The sequence below is a fragment of the Dermacentor variabilis genome, unplaced genomic scaffold, assembly GCF_050947875.1.
Source record: "Dermacentor variabilis isolate Ectoservices unplaced genomic scaffold, ASM5094787v1 scaffold_23, whole genome shotgun sequence".
Taxonomy (NCBI): Eukaryota; Metazoa; Arthropoda; class Arachnida; order Ixodida; family Ixodidae; genus Dermacentor; species Dermacentor variabilis.
In genome coordinates, this window is record NW_027460401.1 from 479239 (window position 1) to 491584 (window position 12346).

The 12346-nt window shown below is 49.2% G+C and overlaps 1 protein-coding gene across 2 annotated transcripts in view; it reads right to left on the reverse strand.

Annotated features, from left to right (window-relative positions):
* Uck (Uridine-cytidine kinase) overlaps positions 1-12346 on the reverse strand; it is a 223186-nt gene that overhangs the window by 61705 nt on the left and 149135 nt on the right. For both annotated transcript variants that reach the window (XM_075678485.1, XM_075678486.1), the window contains exon 5: positions 4565-4662. In XM_075678485.1, the coding sequence (XP_075534600.1) occupies positions 4565-4662 (98 nt within the window). The remainder of the gene's footprint in view (positions 1-4564; positions 4663-12346) is intronic.

The following is a 12346-nucleotide window of genomic DNA, read 5'->3' on the forward strand; positions in this document are numbered from 1 at the left end:
GGTGATTATGCGATGCTTGGCGACTGGTGTTTGTCGAATCCTCGATGACGTCGAAAAGCAGCTTTTCTATCGTCGGAGCAGACTTCTGAGCTGCTGTTGCTTAATCACGGGGAGACTTGGATTAATGTCGTAGTCTGGTTCGGGAACCATCGTCGTCGGGGTAGATGCGGCGGAATCCGAGAGGACAAACGCATTACTGGTTTCCAGAATTTCCTCGATGTACGCAATCGTCGTGCCCTTGTTGATGTGCTCGAACTCTTGGCTGAAGTTGGTTAGCATACCTTCCGCTTTCTTTCCGTGGAGTCGAGCGATCCCTCTTGCTACGCAAATTTCACGGTCTAGCAGTAGACGTTTGTCGCCTTCGATGACGCCTTCTACGTCAGCGGGTGTTTCGGTGCCGACCGAAATAACAATGCTCGAGCGAGGCGGGATGCTCACTTGATCTTCGAGAACACTCAAGGCGTGGTGACTACGAAACCTCTCCGGCAGTATCGCTTGATCTTCCGACAACGTTATCGATTTTGACTTCAGGTCTATGATTGCGCCGTGTTGGTTCAGGAAGTCCATGCCGAGAATGACGTCTCGTGAACACTGTTGGAGGATAACGAAGGTGGCAGGGTAAGTCCGGTCATGAACGGTTATTCTTGCCGTGCAGATTCCAGTCGGCGTAATGAGGTGTCCTCCAGCGGTCCGAATTTGGGGGCCCTCCCATGCAGTCTTAACCTTCTTCAACTGGGCGGCGATGTGTCCACTCATTATGGAGTAATCAGCTCCTGTGTCGACTAAGGCAGTGACTGCGTGGCCGTCGAGAAGTACGTCGAGGTCGGTCGTTCTTTGTCTGGCGTTGCAGTTGGGTCTTGGCGTCGGATCACGGCTGTGTCGTGTTGAACTGATGCTGGAACGTCGCGTCGTCAAGCCGTCTTTCGTCGGTGTAGTCCTGGGTTCCTGACTTCGTCGGGACGGCGGCGTGTCATCATTAGGTCGTCGAGATGGTTTCTTTGTCGTTTTCGGCGGCGGCGGAGGATTTTCGTCAGTTTGACGAACAGCAACCGCACCTCCATCGGTTGCTGCTTTTAGTTTTCCGGATATGGGCTCGCTGACCGGCCCCGGGCTGGGCCAGTGTATGGTCGGCGCTGCGGCGAGAGGTAGCGGCCTGGTGATGGCGAACGCGACGGTCGTCGAGAGCTCCACTGAGTAGCAGCAAGGTAGTCGGCGATATCGCGAGAGCGTTCACCTTGTTGCGGGCGCGGAGCGTTGACGGCGAAACCTCGCAGTCCCATCTCCCGGTATGGGCATCAGCGATACACATGGCCGGCTTCTCCGCAGAGATAGCAGAGCGGGCGGTGGTCGGGGGCTCGCCAAATGTCCGTCTTCCTCGTGTAGGTGCGCTGGGCGACGGGTGGGCGTGCTGGCGGCGGTGGACGACGGAATTGCGTCGTTGCAGGGCCCTGGCGTGGTCGCGGAGGGGACCTTGACGGCGTGCGACGGCGGCATATGTCATCGCTTCTGGCTGGGGCTGCGGTAATTGTGGTTGCAGCTCGGGAACTCCAAGCGATCGGTGCACCTCTTCTTTCACGATGTCGGCGATCGAAGCCACTTGGGGCTGCGACGAAGGCAGGACCTTGCGCAGTTCTTCGCGCACAATGGCCCTGATGGTCTCCTGAAGGTCGCCGGAATCCAGTCCTTGGATGGCGTACGGCGGCGTGAGCCCCTGGCGGTTATATTGCCAGGTGCGCATCTCCAGAGTTTTCTTGATCGTCAATGCCTCTGCAGAAAACTCAGCTACGGTCTTCGGCGGGTTACGAATAAGTCCTGCGAAAAGTTCTTGCTTGGCGCCCCGCATCAGGAAGCGGACTTTTTTCTCCTCTGACATTTCCGGGTCGGCGTGCCGGAAAAGACGGGCCATCTCCTCCATGAAGATCGCGATAGTCTCGTTTGGCAGCTGCACTCTGGTTTCAAGTAGTGCTTGGGCTCGCTCTTTTCGCACGATGCTTGTAAACGTTTGCAAGAAGCCGCTTCAGAACAGGTCCCACGTCGTTAAGGTGGCTTCTTGATTCTCGAACCAGGCGTCTTCCAGTGGGAAATAGACATGCCGCAGCTTGTCGTCGCTGTCCCAACTGTTAAACGTAGCGACCCTCTCATACGTCTCGAGCCAGGTTTCCGGGTCCTCGAATGTTCATCCGAGGAACGTCGGAGGATCCCTGGGCTGGTGCAGCACGATGGGGGACGCTGGGGCTGCCATTGGGGTTGCCTTGGCTACAATGTTCTTGGTCTTCTCAGGTAGAAGTCCGTGCTCCGGGGGCAGCTGTTGAAGACGGCTGCTTGCTCGATGCTCCGGGACTACGTTGGTGTTCTCTCTGCGGTCCGGGCTTGGATCACGGCTTGTCGGGGGCGTCTGGTACATGAACGAAAAGCACCTCCACCAGATGTCACGTGGTGGTGACGTTGAAGAACACAGCAGCAAATACTGTGAAAGACAAAAGTAACTTTTATTGGGCGAACCTGTGCCCACAAAAACAGGCTACACTTATAGCACAACGATAGCGCCGAACACGGTCGGCGATCGTCTAAAATCTGATCAGCGGGTCAAGTGCGTCGGCTTTTATAGATCGGTCGTCGAATGTTCCAAATTAACCGCTGGGACCCGCGTGTCTTCCACAATGTTCTACACTATTCGCGTCGCATATAGATGCAACAGATTACACAAGTTGCGGTGAAAGACAGTGGACGGAACCATCGATAACATTCCAGAAACTTCTTTTACATGCAGGCGCGTCTTGCGCTGTGCGATAACATTTGGTAGGCGGCGAAACGTGGTCGCCCGATAAAGTTAAGTACATGTGTCATTATTGTTGAGTGCTTTGTTTCCCTTTCACATCAAATTAAGACTGAGCACATTGCATGCACATTTTGTTGTCCCTTTTTATTATATTATAGTATTATAGTATATTATAGTATTACGGTAGCACACACAGTGAAGAAATATATGTGCATGCACTCAGTACCCCAGCCTTTTGAAAGAACCAACGAAACATGCTGTCAAAAGAAGCTTGTAGAACCCCATTATCGCCAATGAAGGCTGAGAAATTGGCGTCGCACGACGCTTAGTAAAGAATATTGGCTCAGTCGCCACAGTAACAATGAAATCTGTGCACTGCCCCTGACAGTAGCATGATTCCTGACAATGAGGCCAGCATGCCACCATAGCAGATGACGCAGTTCAAGACAACGCTCCTCGAGCGTCTGCATATGCGCGAGCTGCTGCCACCGTCCGACTGCAGCGCTCGCCGCATTGCGATGCCATGCGCTCCAAGTTTCCCCTTAAGTGTGAAACAGCCTGTACACCTCAAGCTTGCCCTCCAGCTCCGGAAAGTGATCCGACTTCGGCCCGCGGAAACCTCTTCACTTGCTGTCACAGGTGAAAATTTTGCTTCGCTGCAGTCGCCACTCTCGCACCACCCGTTCAGAAACATCAAACTTGCGGCCCGGTGCACAGTTATGTGTTTCTTCGGCGTAAAGAATGGCAGCCCTTTCGAACATTGCCGTGAACGAGTGGCGAATGTTTAGTGGACCCGGAGCACTCATGACGACTCAAGAAGCATGTGGCCAACAGTCAAGTCAAATGCGTCAAACTAAGAGCTACAGAGAAAGAGAAGCACCTGAGCGGTGTCTGCTCTTCCATGAACTATTGATACTCCCCACAAGCACCGCCATTCCAAGGGTGCCACTGCAATTGGAACAGCGGCCTTTCCATCAGTTATCGACACCCCCATGAGTGCTCTGTGTGCTGTAAAACTCTCAAAAACGTTGAAAAACCCTTCCGAAAAGCAAACAAATGCACGGGATAGCAAAATGTTATGGGTAAGGCCGTAGAGCAAACATAAAATTGTAACTACGTTGTAGCGCTCTTGATATCTCATTTGTCTCGCTTTTTGGGGCGGTGCCACGTTTTGGTTTCGATTGTAAGTCGACCCACCCCACTTCAGATTTTACAATTTAAAGAAATAGGTCGACTTACAATAGACCTATTTCATTTATACAACCCCCTTACATAACGAGGGTCTCGAATCCGGCAACAGTGATGCCTTCAGGCAGCAAGTGTGGGTTTATTGACCAGCTGCCTTCACCCAAAAAGATCATGTACTTGTGACACCTGTGGCAGAAAGTATGTTCCACATCCACCGCCAAGGTTTGTGAGTGGTGGCGCTGGCTAACACTTCCAGGGTTAGTTCTCATAGTAACACATAAATACTCCAGAATTTGGATGGGAAAACAGCGGCACAGTAGCTCAATTGGGAGAGCATCGCACGCATAATGCGAAGACATGGGATAGTTCCCCAGCTACGGCAAGTTTCTTTTTCATTCACTTTCATTTACATTAATTTATCATTTGTTTAATTCAATTATTATGTACAAATAATTTCCCCTGTGTTGTCCTTGGTGTCTTTGTGTGTTGGCTTCTTATGATATTATTAAAAAATTAGGCCACTTGTTTAAGCCCCTTTGTTCTCATTCAAACCACACGCATGTCACTTCTGAAGTTCCACAGGAAGAAGAAACTTACAGGTAGGCAAAACTCCTCAAATGCAGGCTTCACAAAATTCGTGTACTGATGCAGAACTTTCTCAAGGTCCCGGCCACGTTCTTTCACATCACGCAGCACTGAAAAAAGAGGAGAGAGAAAAAAAGTCACAGGTCAGCGCAGCACACATAGCACAGTCACAGCATAAGCTGGAGAGCAGTTCCATAGGAAACTGAACCATCCGCCCGGCGTTGGCGGCAAGCTGCAGCTTGTGCTACCCTTTGCACAGCGGCCTTCTGAGCCCAATGTTACCTGGTTGCCGCTGCATGTGTAGCTCTACAATTCACTCCTTCAGCAACGGTTCTAACTTGGCGAAAGGTGCCACAACATTTATTGAAGAGTAAACACAGGTACCGCGACTATGCGGCACACGCGTCACATCCCTTCACATGTGACATGGTATGATACAAGTGCTACATGTCGTGACATCTGGGGGAATACAACGCGACTGATATGCAAAATGTTTCCCGTATCGATGCTAAGCGGCACGCATATCGCATTGCATGACAAGTGGCACGATACGATGCAGCTGCTACATGGCGTGCCACCTATGGTAATAATATGAAACTGCAATGCAAAATGTGCACAAAGCATCGCTATGCAGCATGCATCTCACATCATGTGACTCCTTGAGCTTTACGACACCTGTACAGTAAAAGCTCGTTAATTCGAAATCGCTTAATTCGAACCGCCGGTTAATTCGAACTGATGCCCGGGTCCCTGCAAAGCCCTATGTATATCAATGGGCCGGAACGCCCGATAATTCGAACGTACCGGTACTCACGTCGGTTAATTCGAACTAGGAGCCGGCAGCCGACATTGCTTCTCGTAAATAGAAGTCGCCTCGTAACGAGTACAATGCATTGAATTTTTTTTTTTTTTTTAATATGCACAGCGACGAGAATAAATAAGCCAGCGCGCATTTTTGCACGCACGAGGCGAGCCGCCAATTTCCTTGCTGGAGCCTCCGGCGTTGTTGTTGCGACTGAGGGAAGGATGAAAAGGAAAGTGCACGGGCCTGCCGATTGGCTCAGGCCGAGCCATCACCGCTGCCGCGTGCAGATAGAGAAGAGTTCAAAGATAAGAGGAAAGAAAGAAAAGAAAAGACGCGCGTCGCAACAACCGCGTACGCCGCAGCGGACGCTGGCAGAAAAAACAGATAAGCGGCCGAAGCCCCGCTCGCTCATCGCTTCACAGAACACCTATACAAACTTAGAGAAGGGAAACTGTACCTTCCACAGTGCTACAGAAATAAGCGTAGCGGTGGCGTCGTGAACTAAAGTATGCGACCACAGGTGGCGCTGTACAACAGGAAACGGAAACGGGGTTTTGCACAGTATGGCCGCTTTACCAGGTGTTCAGTGGCTTTACTGGGTTTCTGGCTGCTGCGCCTCGATCGTGCTCCCGCCAGTTTAGTTGCTGTGTGGCAAACGTAACGCCTACATATGTATGTAGGCGCTACGTTTGCCACACAGCAACCAAACTGGCGGGAGCACGATCGAGGCGCAGCAGAATACATGTGGCGCTGAGTCATATTGAGTTAAGGCACACTCTGAACTGACTTTTAAGGGCATCCCGAGCGGTTTTTCGTTTATTACGCCGCCGTTACCCCGAGTTGTGCCGCCGCGCTCCAGCTGTTGCATTTTGTGTAGGGCTACTGACAGAATGCGGTTTCCAGGTGGCACGATGGCCTCGACTGGAATAAACGCACACGACACCAAAGATTGAGTAAGCCTGAAAATATTTTATTTGCATTTCACAAGTACAACAAAAAGCACACGTCTACGCATCCACACAAACGCGGTTACATAGTCAAGAACATAGTCAAGAAACGGCTCATTAATAAGGGTAGCACAAACGCACAAGAAAGAAGACCTAAGCTACAAAACGTACGGTCGGCTGCTAAGTATAACAATTTCCCTGTCACCGCGTGTCACTCTTATACAGCATCTTTACAGCACTACCAGGCCGGGTAGTTTGGCGGAAAGAACGCAACAGCTTACGGCCGTCAGCTGCCTCTTCCTTACGGGTGTCATAATTATCCTAACCTCCGCATCAACGTCGTGCAAATCCGCATACAGGTATCTGTATCTGAACCATATGTGCCAGCTTAATACATGTGTAGTGAAATTATGATAACCACTGCGTCTTATCAAACATGTATTGGTTTTGCAAATGCGCATTACAGCTGAAAAAACGACATACTGAAAGTGAAGCACAAGATAACAAGGACAAAAGGAGGATACAACACTTGAAGAAGCAATGAAGAATTAGTAGGCGTACAGCAAACGAGCGATGACGGAGAACACACAATGATGCATCGGGTGTTCTGTGACATCGGTTTGCGTACTTACGGTGTTATGGAGATCAACGGCATAAAAACGTACCTTCAAGCGTACTCCCTCAACCTCCGCCGCATTCATTATGATAATCAACGCCTAAACAAAATGAGGCACTATTTTTTGCCAAGAGTAGACCTCTTTACAGCAAGTCTATGTAATGACTCGCAGACGAAACCAGCATGCTTTCGAAAATGTTTTACCGCCGTAGTATTCGAACGCCAACGGCCAGGAAACACATCGATACCAATAGGCTGTCGGCTGTCGGTGATTAATCAAGTACAAAAACCTTGACGCTATGACTAAAAAACAGCTTCAGCAATCAAATAAAAAAAAAAATCAACTGCCTATTTGCCTGAGGTAAAAAAACATCCTTAGACACCTCGATTGTTTATGTCAATGGTTTGTGTAAAGTAAAAAATTCAGCATGTTCAGCGCCCCTAGCAGAAAAAGCACAAATTAAAGTATTCGACCAAATTACAGTAGCTCCACTTACGCGCATATGCTGAAACACGCCTCGATTGATTTTTCGCCCTCTGTGGCCATTTGTTGAACTTGAGAGTGTGCGGGGCCTGATCGCTCGCAGCACACCACTCTCCGGCGCATGCCGTAGCAGGTTTTCTCTGACGCGCGGGCGCCGCCGCTAGGGTGGCTAGAAGGGGAGGTGTGAATACCGGTGGCGCTTTCCTTCGGGCGCGCGTGACCCCCTTGCGCACCGATACCACCAGGGGGAATGTGGCGCTGCCGCTCGCGGCGGGGGACTCGTAGCCGTGCTGGCCTGCGCCTCCGCTGTCAGTTGGTCTCGGCGCCCCTTTTGGAGTGTTCCTCGCAACAATCCGTAATTCGAGGGCGAGATGCAGCCGGCAGCGAAAAAGAAGACGGAGCTTTGTGCCCGGATGTGATACTGGGTGCAAGAAAACCTCAGAAAAGGTATCTCTTCCGTGCCCCTGCCTGCAAACAAGCATTTGCCAAACGGGATCGAGTGGTCCCAATGGTCAGGCCAGGCTCATTGCAGCTATGACGTCGAGGTTCCCTGCAGAAGTCATGAGGTTATTTTAACATATTTTTTCTCTCAAAGTGGCGCATGATTGTTCTCTTTGGTATTTCAGATGGGGCAGCAAGAAAGAGGCCACCCTTGATGAAACTCTTCCGTTTCTTGATGAATGGGAGGCTCACTCCAATGGGCTCGGCTTTCTTAGTAACAGTACTTCTGAGGGGCTGACGATGACCATCCATTCAACAAAACACCTTCTAAAGTACCTTATCGACAATGCTGACATCATGTACATGATGACTTCGAAACTGAGCCAAGACCGCCTGGAGCAATGTTTTGGCGTTGTGAGACAAGCGAGTGGGGCAAACAATCATCCTACCCCACCTCAATTCATTCTAGTCATAAGGTGTGTATACGTGCAAGCTTGGTAAATAGTACCAATGTTTTACAGAAGTTCGGCATGCTTAAGTAACAAATGTTGCTTGCGCACATCCAGGTGTCTTAGTTTCTAGAACCTCACAAGGAGTCCCAAGGACGGCAATGTGTCGTCGGATGTCCTGGAGTTGTTATCTGTTGGAGAGGTGCTGGCTGAACAAGAAAGCCACAGTGAAGACAGCGTGAAGGCTGTGCCAACAGATGCCGTGCAAGTGGCTGTGGACCACCAAAGTTATGTAGAGCACCGCAGCGACGCACGGCTTAAAGTTTATTACATTGCAGGTTATGGGGCGAGAAGGCGTGTTTTGCCCACACATTGTGAAGACTGCAAAGCAGCATGTCTTAGTGATAAAGGCAATATCCCCAGAGAACTTCCATCAGAGGCATCCAAAGAGTGGCACCTTGAGGGCCTTTTATATCCCTCAGAATCGTTCTATAAGCTGGCAATGCCCTTGAAAACAAACTCACTCGTTTATTCAGTATAACACCCGCCATGGTTGCTCAGTGGCTATGGTGTTGGGCTATGGTGTTGGACCTCCTAGAACGGATTCTTCTATGCATGGAAAGCGGGAAGCCGTATGATGTCAACCTGCTCGGAGCTTGCCACATGCTGGCAACATCGTGGAACGCCGTCAAGGCAGACACTATCGCTAACTGTTTCCACAAGTGTGGCTTCAGTGAAACCACAGAAGCCTGCTGCACAGCAGACTTTGATGTTCAAGTGGATCAAGATGATGGCTCCATCGTGCTGGACCCTGCCTACGCTGTTTTATCGGAGGGTGTGGACTTCGAGAGCTTTGTCGACGTAGACAACGGCGTGGAGACAACGGGGCCTTTAACTGACGCCGAGATTATCGAGGCTGCGTCCAGTCAGCAGCACGACTCACGCGCGGCGAGCACGCCTGACAGCGACGACGAGTCCGACAAAGAGGACGATCCGTTGCCTCCTCCGAGCGCATGTGAAGCAGCATCGGGACTCGATCTGGCTGCGCGCTATTTCTCCACCGATGAGAATTCGGATGCTGCGCTGGAGATGTTGGGCAAGTTGCAGACAATGCTTCTCGAGTCGCGGCGAAGAAAGCGCAAACAAATGCAAATCACCGATTATTTTTCATGTTGATATGCTTCGATCATTATTCTTTTGTTAATAAACATGTTTTTGAAGCATAAATAGTGTCATATTTCATCATTAAGCCTGCCGCTCACGTGGGTACATTTATCATTAGTTCCAGGCGCATAAATTGATTGGATATCTTTATTTCCTTTGGTGTTTGGACTCGCATGATTTTAATACCCGCAATCGCCGACCTCAAAGAGTAGTAGTGCGTATTCCTCGATGACGATCCCAGATACGGCTATTTTGGCTTCGGCCCTAGCAGCCAAATGCAATGGCCATCTTTTTTTTTTTTTTTTTTGCCGCACGCTCGTTAATTCAAACTCTGCTTAATTCGAACAATTTTTCAGTCCCCCCACGAGTTCGAATTAATGAGCTTTTACTGTATAGGCCATGTTCCTGCAGCAGGCAGGAAGCGCTGGCATGGTGCAGTAGTAGAGCAGCTGACTCTGCACAGAGAGCCCGGGTTCGATAACAGCGGGAACTGGGTATTTTTTTTCTCATTCCTGGCGATAGCTGCAATGGACACCAGCGGCGGCAGTGGACAACATCATCAACCGAAACAGCTATTGTATTGAGCCCATAACAGCTTACGCTGTAAAATGACTCGACACCGAGTGTAACTGTAAACCTTTGCAAAGAAAAGATGGAACAGTATGCTACAGTATTTAAGTATGCCTCTTGGCTTTAATCCTTTTAGCCTAGATAACGAACCCAGCTAACCAATAAAATTGTTTCAAAGCTTTTCTTGTGGAGAAGCTCACCAGAGCATTCACTTTTCTGAGTTGCTACTGTTCATACGAGACTCTACGATTCTTTAGATGGCCACACGATTTGAGAAGACTTGCATATGGGATCTCCCTGAGTACTAGCTCACTTTCTTTTACAATTTACTGGACGGATAGTTGGCCAAAAGATAACTTCTTTGAACAAGGGACGTCATTCTGCGAAGTTGCCAAAATGTCAAAAAAAAAAAAATATCAAGCACTGCTTTGGAGACATTGTCACTTAGCAAAACCCCAGCGACACTCAGAAGAAAATATTGTGGTGTGCTGACCGCAAAGCAGTGCTTTATGTGGTGCTATCATTTTTTATTGACACGCACCATCTTGGCACAGACGGCAGATTAACTCTAAAGCAGAGCACACGAGCTGAATAGGCACTCAGCCGGGCAGACAGCCATGCATTGCAACAGCTGCACTAGAACAGTAGACGCATGCCAACCTTTCCCCCCTTTTCCCCTTGCTCGAGCGGGAGGATGGCACTTATCATGCCACCATCCTTCTCGGCTCCCCTTTGCACGCTTTCACTCGTACCCAAACCATACTACGCGCAGGGTGCGATAGGATCTTGTCGCACTTGGACTTTATACACAACATGACACTGCTCCACTTCGGCAGTTGCTCTTGGTCACACAACCGTGTGATTTGAGAGGTGCGTTGGCCAGCAGCCATCGTAACTCTATTTGTCTATCTGTATGCATGAGACTTTCCATTTACTGTCTCAGTAATCCTTCATGGCGGCAGTGAACTTTTGTTATACTGAAATTGTGTATAAACACACTTCATTATATTGAAGTACTAAATACACCCACCATGGTTGCTTAGTGGCTTTGGTATTGTGCTGTGTTGAAACTCATGAGAGCGGACAACATGAGAAAGAAGAAGACGGCGAGCTCCAAAGGCGCACGCGCTAAAGAAAAACCAATAAAAAATGAAAAAAGGAGAATCTTGATTTCGTTTGCATCGACCGCAGCTGTCTCGTCTCGTTTCTGCGACATGGTGCCATGACCAGGATTGTGGCTACTCCTCTTCTGACTGGCCACGGACTACCAGAACGATGGACTGGGCACAGAAGATGGACGAAGAGGAGGCCCGAAGGCGAACCAACTGCAGCGAGGCGAGACATCGACAGCAAGGAGCGGCACGGATACAGAGGGCGACCAAGACTCGGACGACGTTTCGCCGCTAGAATCTGTAAGCGACCAGCAGTTTTCTCAGTTATTCAAGATGAACAGAGAAGTGATTTTGAAAAATCGAAAAACACTGAGGACACAAATAACAAACTTAGTGAGCAATGCTGAAAAGAAACTGAAGGAAAATCAGGGTCCTACAGCAATGTCGCTGATAGCCAGCCAGATTAAAGGTATTGCAGACTCGCTAAAGAAAGCAGATGAGCAGATGGAGCAGTTTATAACACCCGAATCAGCTGATTCGGAATTCGTGAAAACCACTGAGTACGAGTTAAAGATAATGAGTGCTCTGCACAGCATCAACGCGTACTTTTCTCGACAAGAAATGCGGGAAACAGCAAGGGAGCAACCCAACTTTAATGGCGAAGCTAGACCATCACAGCAAGCAACGACAGTGAAGCTACCAAAGCTTGAAATAATGAAGTTCGATGGCGATATAATGAAATGGCAGAAATTTTGGCGGCAATTTGAAACAGCTGTACACGAAATAACCAACTTGAACGAAAATCGGAAATTTACGTACCTTCTGTCATCACTAACCGGAAAAGCGGCAGCTGCTGTGGAGGGACTACAATTTTCCGACAGTAACTATGGGAATGCCATTGATCTACTCAAACAGAAGTACGGAAAAGATGAGGTGCTGGTAGAAATGCATATGAAAGAACTAACTAACTTGAATACAGTGGCAAGTTGCAACGACCATGACGGTTTAAGAAAGCTGTCACAAAAGGTCCAAGTGCACATACGTGGATTGGAATCCTTAGGATTGAAAAGCGAGTCCTGTGAATCGATGTTGCTTCCAATCCTGAAAATAGCTTTGCAAGTGGATATGTACATTGGATCTCAGTTAAAACAAAGAGATGTGATCAGTGGATCTTCAGCACAAGATCAGAATGTAGCTAGCTTTACG